The following is a 22,489-nucleotide window of genomic DNA, read 5'->3' as shown; positions in this document are numbered from 1 at the left end:
GCCTGTAAGAATAAGAGGCCCTGTTGGGGCATATATCTCTCTCTCCCCGTGTGTGCTTCCGTGCTATAATTGCTGATTGCTGTTTGTTTGAGGTCTGACTAAACTACCTGTATGTATTCTTGTATTCCTTGTAGATAAAACCAATACTTAAATACAAACCTCTGTTTATAGTATTGGCTCCTTGGTTGTCTCGCATAGTCACACTGGGCGCATTCTGACACTTTGAATGGTCACTAAATGAACTGTTAAGTCGAGGGCTGCCTGTATTGCTACAGTCCTCCTTTTCATTAAATGCCCAATTCCTGCAACCATTCAGCCTCCAGTCCCCTAATCATCTTTGTTGCTCTTCTCTGAACATCTCTGGATTTCTCTGTACATCTGTGGACTTCAACTCCCAGAATTCCTGACCCAGCCACTAAAACCAAGTGCTGTCTTACCCATCCCTGAATCCTTTTTGGTACCATCCGAGATGATGTCCACGTGGTCACTGTCCACGTCGCAACTGAAAAAATCGTTCAAGTACGTTTTCGACCTTTGTCCGCCAAACATATACAGGCAACGGTTTTTCTAGAAGGGAGAGGAAAAAGGAAGATATACACCGTGTCGTTCATCGCACGAAGTTTTTAGGTGTGATCTAGAACAGTGGCCCCCAACCCTTTTTGTACCAGGGACCAGTTTCACGCAGAAACACTTTTTCAAGGACCGGGGTGGGGGTGGGGGAGAGAGAGAGAGACACTTTTTCTAGGAGGGGAGGGGAAGAGTCCGAGTTTGGTGGTTTGCTTGCAGACGTTTCATTACCTGACTAGATAACATCTGATGTTGTTACCTAGTCGGGTAATAAAATGTCTGCCAGCAAGCCGCCAAGTTCAGGGAGGCTCAGGACAAGTCCCTGCAGGATGGCTGAGAAGCCCCGCCTCTCAGCCCCGCCTCCCTCAGCCTTATCCCTCAGGTGTCTGCCTCGTTCCTCTCTCAGTCGCTCTCTCGCTCCTCCACCAGCCCAGGAAGAAACTGCTTCAAAGAAGCCGGCAGGGTGGCTTTTCCTGTCGGCGTAGCTCCTCGAGCGCCCGTTCACCCCACACAGCCGCCGCGGTTCAATCCAGTGCTCCGTTCTGCCTGCCTGCCTGCCTGCTTCGTTTCTGGTTGTTTCGGAGCAGCTTCGGCTGAGTAAAGAGGCGAAGCTGCTCCGAAACAACCAGAAACAAAGGCAGGCAGAACGAGCACTGGATTGAACACGCGGCGCGGCGTGGGGTGAACAGCGCTCGAGGAGCTGCGCCGACAGGAAAAGCCACCCTGCGGCTCTTTGAAGCAGTTTCTTCCTGGGCTGGTGGAGGAGCGAGAGAGAACTGAGAGAGGAACGAGGCAGGAAGAACCGAAGCCGCTGAGCCGGAGAGCAGGACGGGCTTTGGTTGCTTCCTCCCTCCCCTTCTTTCATTTGTGTCCTTGATCCCTGATCCCAGCAGCATTCACCGAAGGCGAAGAAAGCCGCCATTTTTTTTTATTTTTTTTTTCTTTGCGGCCCGGTACCAAATGATCCACGGACCTGGTACCGGTCCGCAGCCCGGTGGTTGGGGACCCCTGATCTAGAATACAGGTACCGTATTTTTCGGAGTATATGACACACTTTTTCCATACCCAAAGTGGGCGGAAATGTCTTATATAGTGAATGTTGCTAAAGCCCCACCCACCCACCGGCCCCCAGGTTCTGCCACTGCTCCTACAATTCCCTACAATTAAGACAGGGGCTAAGATTATAGAAGAAACTTAAGCAGTCCCCACAGAGGGCTGGTCCTTACTGAATGGAATAACATGCAGTGTCCTATTCTGGATTGGACGTCTTCAGGGCCAGCATTACACGAATCTTCTCGCAAGAGTTTCCATGTCCGGCACTGACAGTCAAAAGCAAAGAGGCCGCTGAATTGTGGTTCACTGGCTCGGCTGTCGTCCACGCTGCCGTTGCATGTCAAAATCCTTCCCCCGAAGGTGTAGATCATGTGTTTCTCTGAATCCATGCACATCTGCAACAAATGGGAGGCATTCTTAGTCAATACGGTTTGATAGCATGAAAAAAAAACAAATGTTGTTTTTAAAAAAAAACTTTAAATCAGCAGTATTCAACTTTGGCAACTTGAAGACTTGTGGACTTCAACTCCCAGAATTCCCCAGTCACCATGGTTGACTTGCATCACAACCACCCTGGATGTCGCAAACCCATCCTTACCAGTACAAATACAATTAACCAAGGTTCCAAGCGCTCTTAATCCTAGGGTGTGATTGATACTGACCTGATGGTCGAACACAAGCTTGGGGCCTCCATCGGTGGCTGTGTCTTCGCTCAGCAACATCCAGGTGTTCGTGTCGATGTCGTAGCGATAAAAGTCGCTTTTCAGAGATTTGCTGTTCCTCACAGAGGAATCCAGGTAACGTCCCAAGGTGTAGATCTGCCTTCGCTGGATGTCGATGCACATCTTGTGACAGGACCGAGCGGTTGGGCCGTTCTGGAGAGAAGAATGAATGGAAAATGGGTTAGGCCAGATCACAAGCCAGGATCGGGACTCTGCAGAACCTGGGAGTCAACGGTATTTCATCAGTGAAAGTCACGCAGAGAGAATGTGGGGTTCTTGCGGTGTTTTGTTATGTGTGATAGGAACAGAAAAATAATTAATTCCCTCTGGCATTGTTTTTTTTTTTTTAAAGAAAAGCTGCAGATCGCTCCTGTCAGAAATGTTTTCAGATCTTCAATTAACCTAAAACTCTCTTTGGGGAAACTGGCAGAAGATCGCGATACTGTTAAACGATAACAATAAACGATAAAAGATTCACCAAGGCAATGTTCTCATTCGCCTTCTGCTCTTCCCTGTGCAAAGGGAGGAGATTAGAAACCACAATCATCATCCTCTTTTAACGACCCCATAATCCCTTATGGGGTGGAGTCTGGGCAACTGGGATGGAACAGAGTGCTTACTTGCCGGATGCTCTTCCTGTCGCCAATAGGAAGGGTTTTTGTTTTTTTTCCAGCAGATATATTATCAATGTGCCCAGAGAGAGAAATATCTGCCTCTACCTAGGATTGAACTCACAACCTCCCTATTGTGAGACGAGAGTTCCACCTCTAGGCCACCGCACCACTCATTAGAAAACCACAATACTGTTGTCAATTCATAAAATATTTCTATGGTCTTTTTAGAGTTGGCCAAGCGAAAGGGAGGGGGAGCAGTGCAGCCGCTTGCAAACCAAAACTGCATACCATAAATGTTTTCAAAGATAGTAACTAGGTGACTGAAGTTTCTGCCGGGCGAAATTCTAACTGGAGAGCATGACTGATGACTCTGGGGTCTGGGGGTATGGATGTGTCCCATTGGAGAATATGAATTATGATACACCCAGGGCATGTGGGGGAAAACCAGGGTCAAGGGTGACAATCAATGATGTGTCTCAGAGTCGGCTACACCCAGGCAGGGCCGGCATGTTCACTCCCAATAAATCCTTTTGAAGTTTTGGAAGTTTGGCTCGAGACTCATGATTGAAATAGGAGTAACTGCCGGAGCCCTGTGACAACCGTGTTAAAATTTGCAAGGGGCAGAACCACTTTGAGGCGCAGAGGTTTCGGCAGAACAAAAACTCTATGATTCACTGCAACCTGGTGTTTTCCATCACTGGAAGATTCACCAAGAGCAGGAAGACACCTTAGGATGTTTCTAGACCTGGCCTACTCTCAGATGCCACCGGATGCTTCTTGTGTTTTGCTAATATGTGGTAACACATTGCCACGAACTGTGGGGGAATTGGAATAAAGGGGAGGGAAATACTTGGGGAAACGAAAGTAAATGCTGTATCTCCTCACGGTGCTGCCTCAAGGTCACCCAGCTGGAAGAAGTACATTGCTGCGTACTAAATTATGCTTGGGCTGACCGCTATGAAAACCTCTTGCCTGAACCTGATTGGTTGCACTGGGGTGGACAATGAGAGACAGCGAAGGGAGGGAAGGTTGAACTTCGGGATTTGGGCACACGGTTCTCCTTTCTGGCTTTGCATTTCTGCAACGCACGTAATTTCTAATAAAATTATATCTGTTGTGGCCTGTCAGCGGCCAGCAGAGCTGGCGGCAGACTCAGACAGTGAGGAGGTTGGGACAGTCCTGGAGTTTGGGGAAGACTCTGATGAGTGCTCTGCGTCAGAGGCAGAGATGGGGCCAAGGCTATCTGACAGTTATCAGTTGCCTTCGGAGTCAGAGATCAGTGGGGCAGAAGAATAGCTGGAGCCTGTTCCCGATGTGCGCATGCGCAGAGCTGCCAGACAAAGGGAACAGTTAAGGAACAAAGGTCAATGCAGGAGTAAAGGCACAGGTGGAGTATGAACAGCCCCTCCCTTAGGGAATAAAAGAGGAGTGAAAGGGGATTGGGATTTGCAGGAGACAATTAGTTCATTTAATTAGGATGAAGATGCGTTCATGACTCCTTGCCAAGTAATTTCTTGTACAGAGTTGTGTTTAGAAGCTATCGGCCTGGCAACTCTCCCAAGCCTGATCAGGTCTGCAGTTGTAAATCTATCTTGAAAGACTGCTTGCTGGGACTTTGCTGGATGTGAATGAGAGGAATTCACATTAGCCTAAATTAAAAGGGGTTTTTGTCGGGACGAGGAGTCTGCTTCGTGATTTCGTGAAGCCTAAGTCAGAACAGTCTCTTTCTCAACCGAGGATAGTTTCCATTTAGAGGTTTACACTGTGGCAGGTCTGACACCTACCTACCTTTAAAGGAGGCGATGCTGGTATCTTTGTGGGCTGTCGGACTCTGGATGGAATGGGCTGAAAGTGAGCCCCAAAAGAACAGGATTCCATAAAGGGTTCAAGTCAGAGTTCTCCCTTGCGGCACAAATGACCAGGCTCAAATGATCTCATTTTGGACACATTATGCAAAGACCTAGCTCTTTGGAAAAGGCCTGATCCTGGGAAAGATGGAAGGAAAGAGAAGAAGGACAACTTTCCCATGGATGATCTCAGGGGATCTTGGTGCCTCTCTTGAGTTTGCTTGTTTTCTTGCAGAGGTTTCCTTACCCAAACTAAATAACATCAGTTCTAGCCCGGAACAACCAATAGTTGGGGAAACGAAAGTAAATGCTGCATCTCCTCGAGATGCTGCCTCAAGGTCGCTCTGCTGGAAGAAGAAAGTTGCTGCATACTAAACTATGCTTGGACTGACCGCTATGAAAACCTCTGTGCCTGAACCGGATTGATTACACTGGGTTGGACAATGAGAGACCGCTAAGGGAGGAATACAGATATTCTCCATTATGGCTAAGGAGAAATTTCCTGACGGCGAATACCATCTGTCAGCCTGCCCTCCTTTTATTCTCTAAGCTCAAATATTTCCCAATAAGTTAGGGGTCCTTGGTGCTTGGCTGTTTTCTTTCTGATGTTCCATTACCCAAACTAGGTAACTTCATGATGTTAACTAGTTTCGGTAATGAAACGTCTGACAGAAAACAGCCAAGCTTAAAGAGAGCATCAAGGACCCCCTCATTTCAACCCTGAGCTATGGATATTCCCCTCATATATGGTCTCTCTGCTAATGAATAGTTTCGCTTAAGCTATTCTAATAAAATGCATCCCAAAGTAACCAACTAAGCTGAGGAAGGTAGCTTATGAACGGACCTAAAGTATTTTCTATGTATGGAAGGTGAGAATTAACACGTCTTTACCCAAAATTTATTTAGCCAGGTGTAGTAGCTATTTGAGTAAACGGCAGTGAATCTGAATTTTTGCAGGCAATCACACCCGGGACAATAACTCCTGTTCTAATTTGGGAAGCAAGTTTTTAATCATTCATTTGTGCTACAAAACTAACGGAAGCGACGATTCAAAGCCATGCATTCTTAATGTGTTCTGGGATGCTACAGGCCCAGGCTTTGGAGAAATCTAACTAGGGATCTTTAGAGAGGAAATGTCCATGGAGATTCTCAGTCCTGTAGGTCGTAGTTGTCCCAAAGGTGCTTTTTTCAAGAGGTATCTGGGCTTCCGTGTTTCTCTCTGAAGACGTTTCACCTCTCATCCAAGAAGCTGCTTCAGCTCCGACTGAACGGTGAGGAATGGAAGAATTTATATTCCTTGCAGGCAGCTGGTCATTTGCGTTCTTTTTTAGAGAGCAATTGAGGCGACTTGGAGGTTTGTCTGTGTCCTCAGGGTCACCTGAGTGGGGCAAATGGGTATGGAGATTTCTTGGAACTGCTGAAAGGACTGTGTTATGGAGCTGTGCCTTCTGTGCTTTAGAGCACAGATCACCAACCAGTGGGCTGGGGACCACTGGTGGTCCATGAGAAAATTTTGGTGGTCCGCAGAGAAATGCCACCCCCAAAGCAATTAATCCAGGCTGCGTGGGAACACAAGGCTGCACCGCCCACATGGCCTGCGGGAACACAAGGCTTGCGTCACTTGCATTGCGAACAACACGAGGTAGTGAGGGGAGGGGGGAAAGGGAGATGGGGAGGAACTTGCCCCACGCATCTAGCCTGCCCATCGGGCTGCTTCTTTCTGCTTCTTTCTTCTTTTGCTTTTGGCTGCATGCAGGGAAAACAGCAACAGTCTTTCTTTCTCTCCCCCAAACTCTGCCAGAAATGAGTCTTTGGGATCCAAGAGGCTGCGCTGGCAAAGACTCGTTTCTGGCGGAATTTGGGGGAGAGAAAGAGAGACTTCTGCTGCTTTCCTTGCATGAAGCCAAAAGTCTCTCTCTGTCTCTCCCCGAGAACGGAGCTGGCGATCCCAAATAAAGAATGATCAATGAATAAGAAAATGGGGTGGGGAATTTTCCTGTAGACTTTTTCGGGGATTTTCCCAGGGTCTCTGGTCCACGTGATTTAAAATTATGAGTTTGGTGGTCCCTGAGGTCCAAAAGGTTGGCGACCCCTGCTTTACAAGGGAAAGGGAAGCACAAACAAATATGGCACTCAACTACACATTTTTTTTTGGCTTTGCTCAGGACATTAAAAGTTATATAACAGATAACAGATAATCAGAGTTGGAAGGAACCTTGTAGGTCATCTAGTCCAACCCCCCACTCAAGCAGGAGACCCTACACCATTTCTGACAAATGGCAGTCCAATCTCTTCTTGAAAGTCTCAACTGATGGCGCTCCCACAACTTCCGAGGGCAACTTCTGTTCCATGGGTTGATTGTTCTCACTATCAGAAAGTTTCTCCTTGTTTCCAGGTTAAATCTCTCCTTGTTCAGTTTCCATCCATTATTCCTTGTCTGGCCTACAGGCGCTTTAGAAAATAGTTTGACCCCTTCCTCCCTGTGGCAGTCCCTCAAATATTGGAAGACTGCTATCCTGTCTCCCCTGGTCCTTCTCTTTACTAGACTAGCCAAGCCCAGTTCCTGCAACCGTTCATTGTATGTTTTAGCCTCCAGTCTCCTAATCATCCTGGTTGCTCTTCTCTGCACTTTTTCTAGAGTATCAATATCTTTTTTATAATGTGGTGACCAAAACTGGATGCAGGACTCTAGGTGTGGTCTTACTAAGGCTTTATAGAGTGGGTATTAGTACTTCCCTTGATCTTGACTGTATCCCTGTTAATACAACTTAGGATTGCATTAGCTTTTTTGGCTGCTGCTGCACATTGCTGGATCCTATTTAGCTGGTTGTTCACTAAGACTCCAAGATCCCTCTCACAGTTACTGCTATTGAGCCTGGTTTCACCCAGTCTATATGTGTACTTTTGGTTTTTCTTGCCTAAGTGTAGGACTTTACTTTTCTCTACATTGAATTTCATTTTATTAGATATGGCCCAGTGTTCTAGTCTGTCAAGTTCCATCTGGATCTTGAGCCTATCTTCTTGGGTGTTAGCTATTCCTGCCAGCTTAGTATCATCTGCAAATTTGGTAAGTTCCCCTTCTATTCCCTCACCTAAGTCGTTAATGAAGATATTGAAGAGTACTGGGACTAAGATGGAACCTTGTGGCACCCCACTGCTTACTTCCCTCCAAGGAGACTTAGACCCATTAAGGACTTGAGTACAGTTTGCCAGCCAGTTGCATGTCCATCTAGTGGTGGTGCTATCTATTCCACTTTTTTCTAGCTTACTAAGAAGTAGCTTGTGGTCTACTTTATCGAATGCCTTGCTGAAATCTAAATATGTTATGTCCACAGTATTTTGTTGGTCTACTAATTTAGTCACTGTGTTGAAGAATGAAATAAGATTGGTTTGGCATGATCTGTTTTTAACAAACCCATGCTGACTGCTAGTTATTACTTTACTTGTTTCTAGATGTTGGCAGGTCTGTTTTTTTATTATCTTTTCCAGTATCTTCCCGGGTATTGATGTTAGGTTGATTGGTCCATAGTTTCCTGGGTCTGTTTGTTTTCCTTTTTTGAAGATGGGAACCACATCAGCTCTTTTCCAGTCCTCTGGTAGTTCCCCGGTGCTCCAGGATTTTTGAAAGATATGGTGCAGTGGTTCTGAGATGACCTCTGCCAGCTCCTTTAAAACTCTGGGATGTAATCCATCAGGTCCCGGTGATTTGTTTTCATCAAGGTCAGACAGGTGTTCTCTTACTATTTTTTTTTGCTTTTTTTAACTTTTATTTCTGGTCTGTCTTTTACAGTTGTTTTTGGTGGGTTGAGCTATAGTTCCTTTATGCGTGAAGACAGATGCAAAGAATGAGTTAAGCAGTTCTGTTTTCTCTCTGTTGCCTGTTACTTCCTTGCCATCTTCTCTCTTTAGTGGACTCACTGTTTCGTTGATTTTTTTCTTGTTATTTATGTTGGAAGAAACTTTTTTTTATTATCTTTGACTTTTGTTGCAAGTCTTTGTTCGTTCTGAGTCTTTGCTCTCCTGACTTCGTCTTTGCAGATTCTGGCTATCTGCTGATATTCTGCCTTAGTTGAATGTCCTTCTTTCCATTTTTTGTACTTGACCTTTTTTTCTTTCAATTTGCCAGAGAGATCTTTGTGCAGCCATGCTGGTTTCTTCTTGGATTTCTTGTTTTTCTTTCTCAGTTGTATTGTGCTGGTCTGGGCATCTATGATCATACTTTTTAGAGTTTCCCAAGATTCTTGAGTTGTTTTCCCCTTTAGGATTTTCATCCATGGAATCTTTCCCAAGTTCTCTCTGAGTTTATTGAAATCGGTTCTTTTAAAATCCAAGACTCTGGTGTCATTATGTTGTTGCTTGTGTTTGTGTTATGTTGAATTCTAGTATGACATGGTCACTCTCACCCAAGGTTCCTGCAGTTTCAACTCCCTCTATCACTTCTTCTCTGTTTGTAAGAATTAAGTCCAATATGGCTGTCCCTCTAATTTCACCCTCTACCGTTTGGACAACAAAGTTGTCAGCTAGGTTGGTTAGGAACTTATTTGATTTCTCACTTGGTGCAGAATTAGTTTTCCAATTGATATCAGGATAATTGAAATCTCCCATTACTATTCTTGTGTTTCCTGCATATGTTTGTTAGTTGGCTGGCAAAAAGGATATCTATATTTTCTGCTTGATTGGGTGGCCTATAATATACACCTATGGTCATGTCATTCTTTTTTTCTTTTATATTGACCCATATGCATTCTAGGAGGTTTTCATCTTTCGTTTCATGCATTTCTGTAGCAATATAGTGGTCCTTTACATACAGTGTAACTCCACCTCCTCTTTTATGGGGTTTGGTTTTTTTGAATAGTTTGTATCTTTCTTCCAGTATGTTCCAGTCATGGGTTTCATCCCACCAAATTTCTGTTATTCAAACTATATCATATTTACCTTCATGTATTCGTAGTTTGAGTTCACCCTGTTTGTTCCCCAGACTCTGTGCATTTGTATATAGGCACTTGAGATCTTTATGTCTGACACTGTTTACTGTCTACATAACCTGCGTTGTGCCTGCCTGTCCCTACTTTCTTGCCACCTGTTTGATTAGTGCACATGGTATGGCACTCACTATTAAATGCTTGGTTTTGCTTGGCATCAAGGTTGATAATCTTACCTGCACAAACATTTATCTTGCATGCACTGGTATCCTTATTAGTTTTAGGTTGCTGGGGACAGAGATGTTCTGAATCCATTAATTCTCTGTCCCCGCTGTTCAGTTTAAATGTTTATCCAGGAAATCTGTGAATTTAATGCCAAGTAACTCAGTCCCTTTCTTTGATGGATGCAAACCAACTCTTTTGTGCAGTTTTTCATTGGACCAGCTGCAGACATCATGACTAATAAAACCAAAGCCTTCCCTTTTACACCACTCCTTTAGCCACACATTAAACTCTGCCACACGCTGCCCTTTCCTTTTTTGTTCCTATATAAATCATACGAGTATAAAGAAGCAAAGAGCTCCAAATCAGGAGTAACTGTGGAGTCCAGTTACAAGTCATGGACCTATCTCTTCAAGTTCCTTCCGGTCAGAACCCCAATAACAGCAGCTAACAGAACTTAGCACTTAAAACTTATATACAGCTTCAAGTGCTTTACAGCCCTCCCCTAAGTGGTTTACAGAGTCAGCCTCTGGCTCCCAAACAATCTGGTCCTCGTTTTACCAACCTCGGAAGGATGGAAAGCTGAATCAACCTTGAACCAGTCAGGATCGAACTGCGGGCAGTGGGCAGAGTTAGCCTGCAATGCTGCAGTCTAACCGCTGCTCTATTCTTGTGTTTTGCCTTGGACCCTTTACCTTTGATCAGCTTAATTGCTTGGTTAATTATTGCAGGTAGTCCTCAACTTACAATAGTTCACTTAGCGACCGTTCAAAGTGACAACGGCAATGGAAAAAAAGTGACCTATGACCGCTTATCACACAACCGTTGCAGCAGCTCCATGATCAAAATTCAGAGGCTTGGCAAGTGACTCATATTTATGACGGTTGAAATTTCCCAGGCTCGTGTCATTCCCTTCTGCGGACAAGCCAAGTCAGTGGGGAAGCCAGATTCACTTAACAACCATTTCATTAACTTAACCATTGCAGTGATTCGCTTAACAAGAAAGGTCGCTTAGCAATAGAAATTTTTGGGCTCAATGGTGATCGTAGGTCAAGGATGATCTGTACTTCCAGTCAAAGTCCCAACAGCAGCAGCTAACTACTTATGAATCTGCCTTGAAATATCCTGGCCATGTTATGTTTCTCTAGGTGAGTGTTTCTTCATTTTTAAGGTTTTCCACCTAAAGCACGGGCTACAATTAACCTTGCTTTAATTAATCTTGATGGTAAATGACTTTATGGATGAAGGTAAAGCCTTTTGCAGGTATTCTTCTCAGCATCAGGCAGCTAAAGAGCTGCAAACTGTAAGGTTTTAGATGCTGCATGGGTTGTTTTCTCGTTGATAGAACTGCAACTGGTTGATTTGGTGTAGGGTCTCTCGCTTGGGCGGGGGGTTGGACTAGATGACCTACAAGGTCCCTTCCAATTCTGATTATCTGTATCTGTATCGGTATTATCTGTAAAGTTTCATTTATTCATTTCGCTTTTAGGCAACTAGGAAATAGCTTTACGCTTGCAAATGTAATTATTTTCTTTTCTGTCTTCCAGTGATAAGGAGTGAAACTTTGGGGTCTCATGCAAGATAATTTGGGTAACTGATAAATGAGAATAAAATAAAAGTAGGCGTTCCTGCATATTATTATATTATAAATATTATTTATAATATTAAATATTATAAATATTATATTATAAATAATTCCCTCAACACTGTCCAACTATTTACAAAGTCTGCACTACTATTACTATTAATCTTCCCATCACTCCTTATCACCCATCCCCTCCCACTTGTGACTGTATGACTGTAACTTTGTCACTTGAATCCTTACGATCTATACTGACTGTTTCCTAGTACGATTTGATTGCTTATTGTACCCGATTTAGTTTAATTTACTTTACTTTATTGTAATTGCACATACAACAAAATCAAACACCATCTTCAGTGCACATCATGACCATGAAAATAAACACGAACACCCATCCTTCACACTCCACACGTTGAACTGAAATCCCGACACCACACCAACACTGCACTATACAGCAGAATTCAAAAGAGCTACTGCCCTGGGATAGAAGCTGTTTTGCAGCCTATTTGTCCTTGTGTTTATTATCCTGTACTGTCTGTCAGATGGTAATAGTTTAAAAAAAAAAAAAAAGGGTGAGATCAGTCCTGGAGAATGCTTTGAACTTTCTTAAGGCAGCGGGAGCTATGAAGCTCTTCCAAAGAGGGGAGAGGACAACCCATGATCCTCTGGGCAATGACATTAACCCTCTGGAGTGCTGTCCTATCTGCCACTGTGCAATTGGCAAACCATACAGAGGTGCAGTAAGTTACGATACTCTCTATGGTGCAGCAGTAGAAGGTCACCAGCAGTTTTTCATTCAGTTGTTTTCTGAGAAGCCTCCGTTAGTATAATCTCTACTGGGCCCTTTTGACCAGGGCTGCAATGTAAGCCCCGCAGGTCAGGTCCACTTTTAGGGTAACACCCAGAAACTTGGCCCCTTGCTCCACTCGGTCTCCATTGATAAGCAAGGGCTGGAGGTCTGATCTGTTCCTTCTATATAGTCCACTATCAGCTCCTTGGTCTTATTGGTGTTGAGGACCAAGTTATTGTCTCCACACCACGAAAGCAACCGTTGGTCTACCTTATCTCGATAGGCAGACTCATCCCCCCCAAGAGATGAGTCCCACCACTCATCATGACTATTATTAAGTGTTATCCCTGATGATTCTTGACTCTTGACGAACGTATCTTTTCTTTTTATGTACACAGAGAGCATTTGCACCAAAGACAAATTCCTTGTGTGTCCAAGCACACTTGGCCAAATAAAAGAATTCTATTCTATATTAGAAGAGAGCAGCAAAATGAATCAAGAAGCCACTCAACTTTTCCTTCCCTATCCCAAGTAACCTGTATCCGTGGCCCTTAAAGAGAGAGAATACAGGTAGACTTTGACTCACTCCCAGGCATTTGTTTAGCGACTGTTTGAACTTGCAACGGCATAGAAAAAAAAGTGAATTATGACCGTTTTTCACACTTGCGACCGTTGCAGCATTCCCATGGTCACAGGGTTCAAAATTCGGACGCTTGGAAACTGGCATGTACTTATGACCGTTGCACTGTCCCAGGGTCATGTAAACACCATTTGTAACTTTTCCAACCGGCTACTGGACAAGCAAAGCTAACGGGGGAGGGGCAGCTGAACTCATTTAATGACCCCGTGATTCCCTGAAGGGATTCGCTTAACCACTGTAGCAAAAGCGGGTCATAAAATGAGGGAAAAGCTCACTTTTAACAACTGACTTGCCAAGGAATGGAAATCTGGGCCCTATTGTGATTATCAGTGGGGACTCCATGCTGTAAGCACTGGGCTTTTTCCCTTCAACCGAAAAGAACGAACTTCTGAAGACCAGGTGTTTCCAAAGGAATCCTTTATTGAAAGGGATTTAAACCCAACACTAGGCAAAGCGGAGTCTAAGATATTTCCAGGCATACGGTCATAGATAAAGGGAAGTTAGAACCCCTCCCCTTATTTAGATGTGGATTTAGTCAAGCAAAGAACCAGCGTGTTAATTCTTCCCTCCCCCTTCTCTGGGAGAGCTCTTAGCAGAGTTCCCAGAAGTGTCTTCCAGAGTTGGAAGTTTTATGGTCCCTTCTCATCTTGTTCTCTCTTCAAGAGGTGACAAGTTTCTAGACATCTGGCTCCACTCCTCCAGTTGTATATCGTATGCAAGTTATACAGAATCAATATAGGATTCAGTATATTCAGGTTCCATCCAAAAGAATTACTTGTACCAACTTCCCTCCCCGCTTCTTCCATTGAAGAATGGCAGATACACAGATCTGACAAACTGCAGTTTCAACATTTCCTGGTTTGTTCAGAAGCCATTCCTGTACTGTTTGCTAGCTTAGCCTTTCTCCCAGATAACGGTACACATTTTTGGCCCCCTTGCATGGCACGAAAATGCTTTGCATTTCAACAAACCCGTTAGCGTAGAGAAGCTAATGTTCTCCAAGAATTCACAGATCGTTCTTCTTAATAGCTTGTTCGTGAACATTCTGCCTTTCCCTTTGCAACAATATTGGGAAACATCTCAATTCAGGAAATTATTTATCTGGCTTTGACTGGGATCAGTTTGTCTCAGATTTTAATGAAAGGGTCACAAAAGCAATGACCTTGGCATCGCCCTGTTCAATGCAAGATGTTCAAGGCGGACTCCAACGCGCTTGTGTTTGGCAGGTACAATTTCTGCTTTGGGGGGAAACGAATCATCTCCGATATACAGGTGAAACTCGAAAAATTAGAATATCGTGCAAAAGTTCATTTATTTCCGTAATGCAACTTAAAAGGTGAACCTAATATATGAGATAGACTCATTACATGCAAAGCAAGATAGATCAAGCCGTGATTTGTCATAATTGTGGTGAAGATGATGGCTTACAGAGTTTGCTGGCCAATCGAGCACAGTAATCCCACGTACACTGAACCAGGTTTTGGTGCTTTTGGCAGTGTGGGCAGGTGCCAAGTCCTGCTGGAAAATGAAGGCAGCATCCCCATAAAGCTCAATTGTGGAAGGAAGCATGAAGTGCTCCAAAATGTCCTGGTAGACGGCTGCGTTGACCCTGGACTTAATGAAGCACAGTGGACCAACACCAGCAGATGACATGGCTCCACAAATCAACACAGACTCTGGAAACTTCACGCTGGACTTCAAGCCTCTTGCAGTGTGTGCCTCTCCATTCTTCCCCCAGACTCTGGGTTCTTCGTTTCCAAATGAGATGCAAAAGTTGCTCTCATCAGAAAAGAGGACTTTGGACCACTGAGCAACAGACCAGTTCTGTTTTTCTTTAGTCCAGGTAAGACGCTTCTGACGTTGTTTGTTGTTCAGGAGTGGCTTGACAAGAGGAATACGGCATCTGAAGCCCATGTCCAGGATCCATCTCTGTGTGGTGGCTCTTGATGCACTGACTCCAGCCTCAGTCCATTCCTTGCGAAAGTCCCCAACACTTTTGAATGGGCTTTTCCTGACAATCCTCTCCAGGCTGCAGTCATCCCTGCTGCTTGTGCACCTTTTTCTTCCACACGACTTTCTATTTATGTGCTTTGATATAGCACTTTGGGAACATCCAACTTCTTTTGCAATTACCTTTTGAGGCTTTCCCTCCTTATGGAGGGTGTCAATGATGGTTTTCTGCACAACTGTCAGGTCAGCAGTCTTTCCCATGATTGTGATTCCTACTGAACCAGACTGAGAGACCATTTAAAGGCTCAGAAACCCTTTGCAGGTGTTATGGCTCAATTAGCTAATTAGAGTGGGACACTTTGAGCCTAGAATATTGACCCTTTTCACAATATTCTAATTTTCTGAGATTGTGGATTTGGGGTTTTCATGAGCTGTAAGCCATAATCATCACAATTATGACAGATCACGGCTTGAACTATCTTGCTTTGCATGTAACGAGTCTTATCTCATATATTGGGTTCACCTTTTAATTGGAATTACTGAAATAAATGAACTTTTGCCGGATATTCTAATTTTTCAAGTTTCACCTGTATACTTCCCACATTTAAAGTAATGTGTCCTTATTGGGGCTTTTTGTGTTGTTAGTAACTGCTAGGGGCCTTGTTAAATCCAGAGGTGTATAAACGTAACAAATACAGAAAAATGAAGCAAATACGTAACTACAGTGTTCTGACCAAGGCCTCCAAGACCCTAATTACGCACATGCTTATTTTAAAAACAAGTCTTATTTTATTGCAACGCTGGGAATTATTTTCATTCCCAACCGGTAATGAATCTCAAACAGTCCCTCGAGATAAGCATCCACCTTTCTTTCCTGTAAAGTGCTGCCTATAACAGAAGTGTCAAATGAACTAGAAAGAAAACCCAAAGAGCTTCAAGAATGAATTTGAACCGAATGAATGACTTTGCTTCCTGCAAAGGTTTCGTCATCTTTGCCTGTCCTTTATCCCTTATGGGAGGGGCAATCACCTCCAAGCCTTACTCCCGAGTTGCCCCTTTTGTTTTAGCTGCTCTTGCCTTCTGACAGCTCTGCGCATGTGCATACTGGGAACAGGCTCCCCTTGTTCCTCTGCCTTGCTGCTGTTAGATTCTGGGGGCTCTGGAGTCAGCACATAACTCCCAGATGGTCCTGGCCCCATCTCTGCATCGGATGCAGGACTTCTGTCTGAGTCCTCTCCAGATTCCCGGACTGACCCCCTTTCTTCCCCAGTGCCTGATTCCACTGCCATCTGCACAGGCTGCCGGCGAACCGCAACATACAGGTGGCCCTTAGAACCATTTGTTTAATGCAGGGGTCTGCAACCTTTGGCTCCGGAGCCACATGTGGCTCTTTTGGCCCTCTGCTGCAGCTCCCTGTCAACTGATCCCACTACTGGTTGGCTCCTCCCCTGCCCATCACTCCTCACCTGGCTTGAGAAGGTAAGGGGGATGGTGGGGGATGGAGACTCACTCCATATTCCAGAGCAGGAAGTGACTGGGTGGGAGTAAGTGACATCAAGTTGGCCACGCCCACCCAGTCACATCGGTTGTTAAGTTATTGGCTCCCAGGGTTGTCTTCTCTGCGGGGAAACGGGGCCAAATGGCTCTTTGAGTGTTTAAGGTTGCAGACCCTTGGTTTAGTGACTGTTTTTGAAGCTACAACGGCACTGAAAAAAATTACTTTTTAAAAAAATTGTTTTTCACACTTACAACCACTGTTATCACCAGGCCAACATTTGGATGCTTGGCAAGTGGCACATATTTGTGATGGTTGAAGTGTGCCGGGTTCGTGTGAACCCCTTTTTGCGACCGCCTGACCTGCAAAGTCAGTGAGGAAAGCCAGTTGGACTTAACCATCTTTTTACTAACTCAACAACTGCAGTAATTCACTTCGCAACGATGGCAAGAAGGATCGTTAAAATGGGGGGCCAAACTCACTTAACATGTGTTTTGCTTAGCAATGGAAATTTTGGGCTCAATTGCAGTCGTAAGTCGATGACTACCTATAATACACAGTAGTGATACGGCATTTTTAAGCCTTTAAAAGCCTTAATGGCACTATTTGGTTCTACAGCCAACACAGTGAGGCAAGCAACCTTCCTGTCGCAAATGTTGAGGGGCGCGAAGTTAGGAGAATTTAAGACACTACTCAAGGAAAGTCCATTTAAATCTTTCTCAAGTCCTAGACCTTCAGATCCTTGCCGGCTACCGAAAGGATTTAGTTTAATGTTTTCTCTGCAAAGATATTTGAGGACGCCCAGCAGAGTTTGCTGGACCCAACTCTCCCATCGGTTCCAAAACTTCCATTAAACATGGATTTGTTTGTTTTTTAATTTCTTTGCTTCGTTCTGTTCTGCCAAAGCATCTTTGTTTATTTTCAGCAATGGAACGGCCAACTTTTCCATCAACTCTTATGAAAGACGAGGAAGGCGGTTGGGGGGAAGAGAGGAAGAGGCAAAAAAGGGACGTGACTTTATATTCTCTCTCTCAATGCACGAGAAGGAGAATGCGAGAGGGTGAGCTCCGTTCTTGCACACAAAACCTGAAGGATCTGGGCCGACACCCCGCTTGGATTACACTGCACCAGTGGTGGGATTCAAAAAAATTTTTACTATCAGTTCTGTGGGCATGGCTTGGTGGGCGTGGCAGGAGAAGGAAACTGTAAAATCTCCATTCTCACCTTACTCCTGGGGGAAGGTTACTACAAAATCCCCATTTCCCCACTAACCTGCTTTCCAGCTCTGTTCTCCTCTTTCAGGGCAACCAAAGAAGACCCAGCCGATCAGCTGGGACTCAATGGGAGGCGGAGAAGAGATGGATTGGCGGGGCCAGTCAGAAGTGGCGTTGGCCGGTTCTCCGAACTACCCAAAATTTCCACTACCGGTTCTCCAGAACCGGTCAGAGCCTGCTGAATACCACCTGTGCACTGCATGCTCCTAAGGAAACCAAACAGACTTGCCTCTTTTTCGGTATCTCTGGATATACACGTCCACTGGTTTTCCTTCACGCTGTACGCCCAGAAGTCCGCCAGATCTTGCGTCCCGTCCCAGCCGCCGAACAAGTAAACGGTTTCTGATCAAAACATTAGGAAATTAAAAAAAAAAAGACATCAGTCTAGGGAGCCTGAAGCCATCAAAAGCTCGGCTGCAAAGACAAAATATTCCCCCCACCCCACCCAGAAATGTAAAACTGTTTGTTTTAAACCGTTTATATTTGTTTGATATTTCTGGTCATTCTTAAATGGGCTTTTTGGTGAATGACGTTTGTAGATTGTGTGAGGCTGGATACAGGCCGGTTGCCAGCGGATTTTGATCTCGTGACCACGGGGGCATGCCGCAATAGCCGTAAGTGTGAAAAACGGTCGTAAGTCACTTCTTTCTGCTGTAATTTCAGTCACTAAATGGATGGTTGTATGTCGAGGAATACCTACACAAGCCACAGAGCTCTGTGAGATGGGTATAATCTCTTTAAGGCCATCCCTAAAGAATGTTTGAACATTGCGGTGCTAAAAGTTTTCATTTTGTTTATTTTTAATGAGACGACCCCCCACCACCACCACCAAAGGATTTGATTCCAGGATTCCTGTCATGCTTTGGTAAGGCCGCACATGGTCGCTATGATGTAAAAAAGATGTTGAGACTCTAGAAAGGGCAGAGAAGAGCAACAGAGATCATCAGGGAGGCTAAACCATACGACGAACGGGTGCAGGAATTGGGTATGTCTAGTCTAATGAAAAGAAGAACTAGGGGTGAGATGATAGCAGAATTCCAATATTTGAGGGGCTGCCACACAGAAGAGGGAGTCACGCTATTCTCCAAAACACCCGAAGGCAGGAGAAGAAGCAATGGGTGGAAACTCATCAAGGAGAGAAGCAACTTAGAACTAAGGAGAACCTTCCTGACGGTTAGAACAATTAACCAGTGGAACAACCTGCCTCCAGAAGTTGTAAACGCTCCAACAACTGGAGGTTTTTAATAAGAGACTGGACAGCCATTTGTCTGAAATGGTATACAGCTTCCTGGCTGAGCAGGGGGTTGGACTAGAAGACCTCCAAGATCCCTTCCAACTCTGTTATTCTGTTTCTTTTAGCAAAGAATGAAGCAACGTCCTTCCCAAATTACTGCTGGATTAAGTGTCAGAGGGAGGAATGATAAAAAGAGAGAGAGAGAGAGAGAGGGAGGGAGGGAGAGGAAGAGAGAGAACACCGCAAGACGAAGAGATAATTAAGGAGATATTAGATTGTGCAGACTGACATTGAAAATCGAACAGAGAGAAGACACAGAATATTCTCAAACATGGAACTCATTTTACCAGTGGTTGGGGAAAAAAAGGGTGGAGATTAAGAATAGTATCTGTATTGTTCAGCGAATTAAATATCCAGACAAGACGATGTTTATTAAGCACTAAGAAATGTAATAGAAAATTAATAAAATTTAATCAAGAGAGAGAGGGAGAGGGACGGAGAGAGAGGGAGAGGGTGAGGAGGAGAGAGAGATCTGAGATCTGAGACTCTGCTTGCAACAGCTGTAATGGCCACTGTCAGCATCAGCACCAAAAGGTTACCTTAGGTCATTAACTGTAATTACACTGTTTATTCTGGGCACCGAGTAGCCAGTGTTCTTTGCAAAGAGTACATCTCTTTGTGTGCCTAAATTTTCACAGCTTACAAAAAACTCACAATCGCGACAATGGGCCGATTGATAACCCAGGGGAGGAGAAAACGGGTTTGGCACATGCCGCATATCCAGTGGGGACTGAGATAAAACATCTTGCAAAGTCTACACCATTCACAAACAGGAATTTGATCCGATGGGAGCTGGGAGAAGGAAAATCGCCCAGAATAAAAAGACAGAAATGTATTCCTTCCTAATATAAACGGAGTTTTTCGAGGGCATAAGTAGAAGAAAGACAGGCATGTCTGTTATTCACCTTATTGTGAAATTATACTCCTAAAAAACTCGGCTACCCTTCACCTTCCTAAATGCAGAATTTGTAAAACTCCCAATTTTTTCAATCTCCGGATTTGATGGAGAGGCTGTTCTCTGGAAGTGACAGTGCTATAAATATCAAAAAGTTATTTTTGGTGCCTAGTCAAACTTAAAAAATCGTGGAACAAAAGCCCCCTGTTAAGAAAAGTATTATTTTAAATGCCTGTTTAAATGCCTCTTCCCTTGCCATATGCATTCATATTCTCGAAATCTACATTTTAAAGGTCAGGACATGCATCTCAAAAGATCCACCCCTATGTACACTCAGGAAAATTTGGTTTTTATGTTCCAGTTTCTAAGGTTTGCTACCCAACTGTTTTTATGAGAAAGAACTTCTTGTTCTTTGAACACGAAAGCCTTGGTTTTGCTTTCACGTTGCTTCTCTCTATTCTTCTGAGCCAATGAACAGGCAGTCCTCAACTTATGACTGCAACTGAGCCCAAATTCTCTCATTAAGCAAGACAATTGTTAAGTGAAACAATTGTTAAGTCAGTTTTTGCGGCTTTTTTTGCCACGTTTGTTAAGTGAATCACTACAGTTGTTATATTATTAACACAGTTGTCGAGTGAATCTGGTTTCCCCATTGACATGATATGGAATGGAATGGAATGGAATGGAATGGAATGGAATGGAATGGAATGGAATGGAATAGAATAGAATAGAATAGAATAGAATAGAATAGAATAGAATTACAGAGTAGAGTAGAGTCGTGTAGAGTAAAATAGAATAACTAGAGTAGAACAGAACAGAACAGTGGTGGCTAACCTTTTTGGGCTCCTATGCCAAAAATTGTGCATGCACTCGTTTGCCAGCATGCACAATGCAATGTATGCCCCCCTCCCCATTCCCACCTGTGCATGCGTGTGCAATCTCCCCTGGCACTCCACAGCTGATTTCTCAGCTGGTTTGAGGCCTTTTTTGCGGCCTCCCAGAGGCTTGGAAAAAGCCCCTGCAAGGCTTTTCAGGCCGAATTATACGCCCGTTTTGTCACTTCGGGTATTACAGGAAGTGATGAAACAGACCTATTATTCGGCCTGAAAAGCCTTGCAGAGATTTTTTCCAAGTCTCTGGGAGGCCGAAAAAAGGCCTCAAACCAACTGAAAAAAAATCAGCTATGAGGTGCGCTCATACGCAGTGAGGTAAGTTTGCATGCAGCTCGTGTGCCAGCACAAATGGCTGTGCATGTCACTTGTGGCATACGTGCCATAGGTTCGCCATCACGGGAATAGAAGAATAGAATGGAATGGAATGGAATAGAATATAGAATAGGATAAAATAGAAGAATAGAATAGAATAGAATAGAATAGAATAGAATAGAATAGAATAGAATAGAATAGAATAGAATAGAATAGAATAGAATGTAGAATGTAGAATGTAGAGTAGCGTAGTGTAGCAAAGCATAGAATAAAGAATAGAAATAGAAAAGCATAGCATAGCATAGAATAGAATGGAGAATAGAGAATAGAATATTTAAGACAGAACAGAACAGAAACAGAACAGAGTTGGAAGGGACCTTGGAGATCTTCTTGTCAAAGTGAAACAAATGACCAGATGGGCCAACTTTAAAAGTGTGCATTTAAAGTCCATCCAGAGAAATGGACTATGACTACTATCTGACAAAAAAAAAATAGAATTTCACTTACGACCAGGTGTAATGTCATCTTTAACACAGGGAATCCTCGGCTTACGACCATAATTGAGCCCCAAATTCCCATTGCCAAACAAGGTATTTGTGAAGTGAGTTTTGCCCCATTTCACGGCTTTTTCTTGCCACATTTGTTAAGTGAATCACTGCAGTTGCTAAGTTAGTAACGTGGTCATTAAGTGAATCCAGCTTCCCCACTGACTTTTGCTTGTTAGGAGGGTCACAAAAGAGGATCACATGACCCCGGGACACAGCAACTGTCATAAATATGAACCAGTTGCCAAGCATCACGTGACCATGGGGATGCCACAACGGTCGTAAGTGTGAAAAATGACCATAAGTCACTGTTTTTCACTGTAACTTTGTACGGTCACTAAATGAACTGTTGTATGTCGAGGGCTACCTATATTTCCTATCACATTCCTCCATGTTGGAATTGTATTATTTCAGGATTCAAGTAAACTCTCAGATCCTTTCGCACTTTCCATCCACTAGGAGGTGCTTTCGATCTGCATCAGCGCTTACTGAAATGACACTGATGGGGTGGAATAATTTAATCCCTCTTATGCCATCATCACTGGAACACGTAAAGTTAATTGGAGGTAGAAAGGAGAAATAAATATTTGGGGGCAATTTTTTAGCCAAACAGAAATGGGTCTTGCTTTAATTAAAGCCAAGTGACATTTTCTGTTTTAAATGTAAATGCTTGAGCATTATGGATACATTGAAAATGATATGACAGAGGTCAGAAGGAACAGTTTAGGAAGTTTTTTTTAAAAAAAATATGACTTGTTTACATTTTCAAGGTGGCTCACAAGAAGCGGTGATCCGAATGAACATAATAAACTGGAGAAAAAAATAAAAAATTCAAGATAAAATATGTGGGGCATTTTAACAAATACCAAAAT

At 43.8% G+C, this 22,489-nt stretch overlaps 1 protein-coding gene across 3 annotated transcripts in view; it reads right to left on the bottom strand.

The window, feature by feature from the left end:
* MKLN1 (muskelin 1) overlaps nucleotides 1-22,489 on the bottom strand; it is a 97,874-nt gene that overhangs the window by 26,555 nt on the left and 48,830 nt on the right. For all 3 annotated transcript variants that reach the window (XM_087935343.1, XM_087935344.1, XM_087935345.1), the window contains 4 exons: nucleotides 17,908-18,020; nucleotides 2,283-2,495; nucleotides 1,794-2,015; nucleotides 438-567 (listed from right to left, as the gene is read on the bottom strand). In XM_087935343.1, the coding sequence (XP_087791469.1) occupies nucleotides 438-567; nucleotides 1,794-2,015; nucleotides 2,283-2,495; nucleotides 17,908-18,020 (678 nt within the window). The remainder of the gene's footprint in view (nucleotides 1-437; nucleotides 568-1,793; nucleotides 2,016-2,282; nucleotides 2,496-17,907; nucleotides 18,021-22,489) is intronic.

The sequence above is a fragment of the Pseudonaja textilis genome, chromosome 5 (assembly GCF_049901715.1).
Source record: "Pseudonaja textilis isolate UNSWEBS1 chromosome 5, rPseTex1.2, whole genome shotgun sequence".
Taxonomy (NCBI): domain Eukaryota; kingdom Metazoa; phylum Chordata; class Lepidosauria; order Squamata; family Elapidae; genus Pseudonaja; species Pseudonaja textilis.
This window is presented reverse-complemented; position numbering and strand designations above follow the sequence as displayed.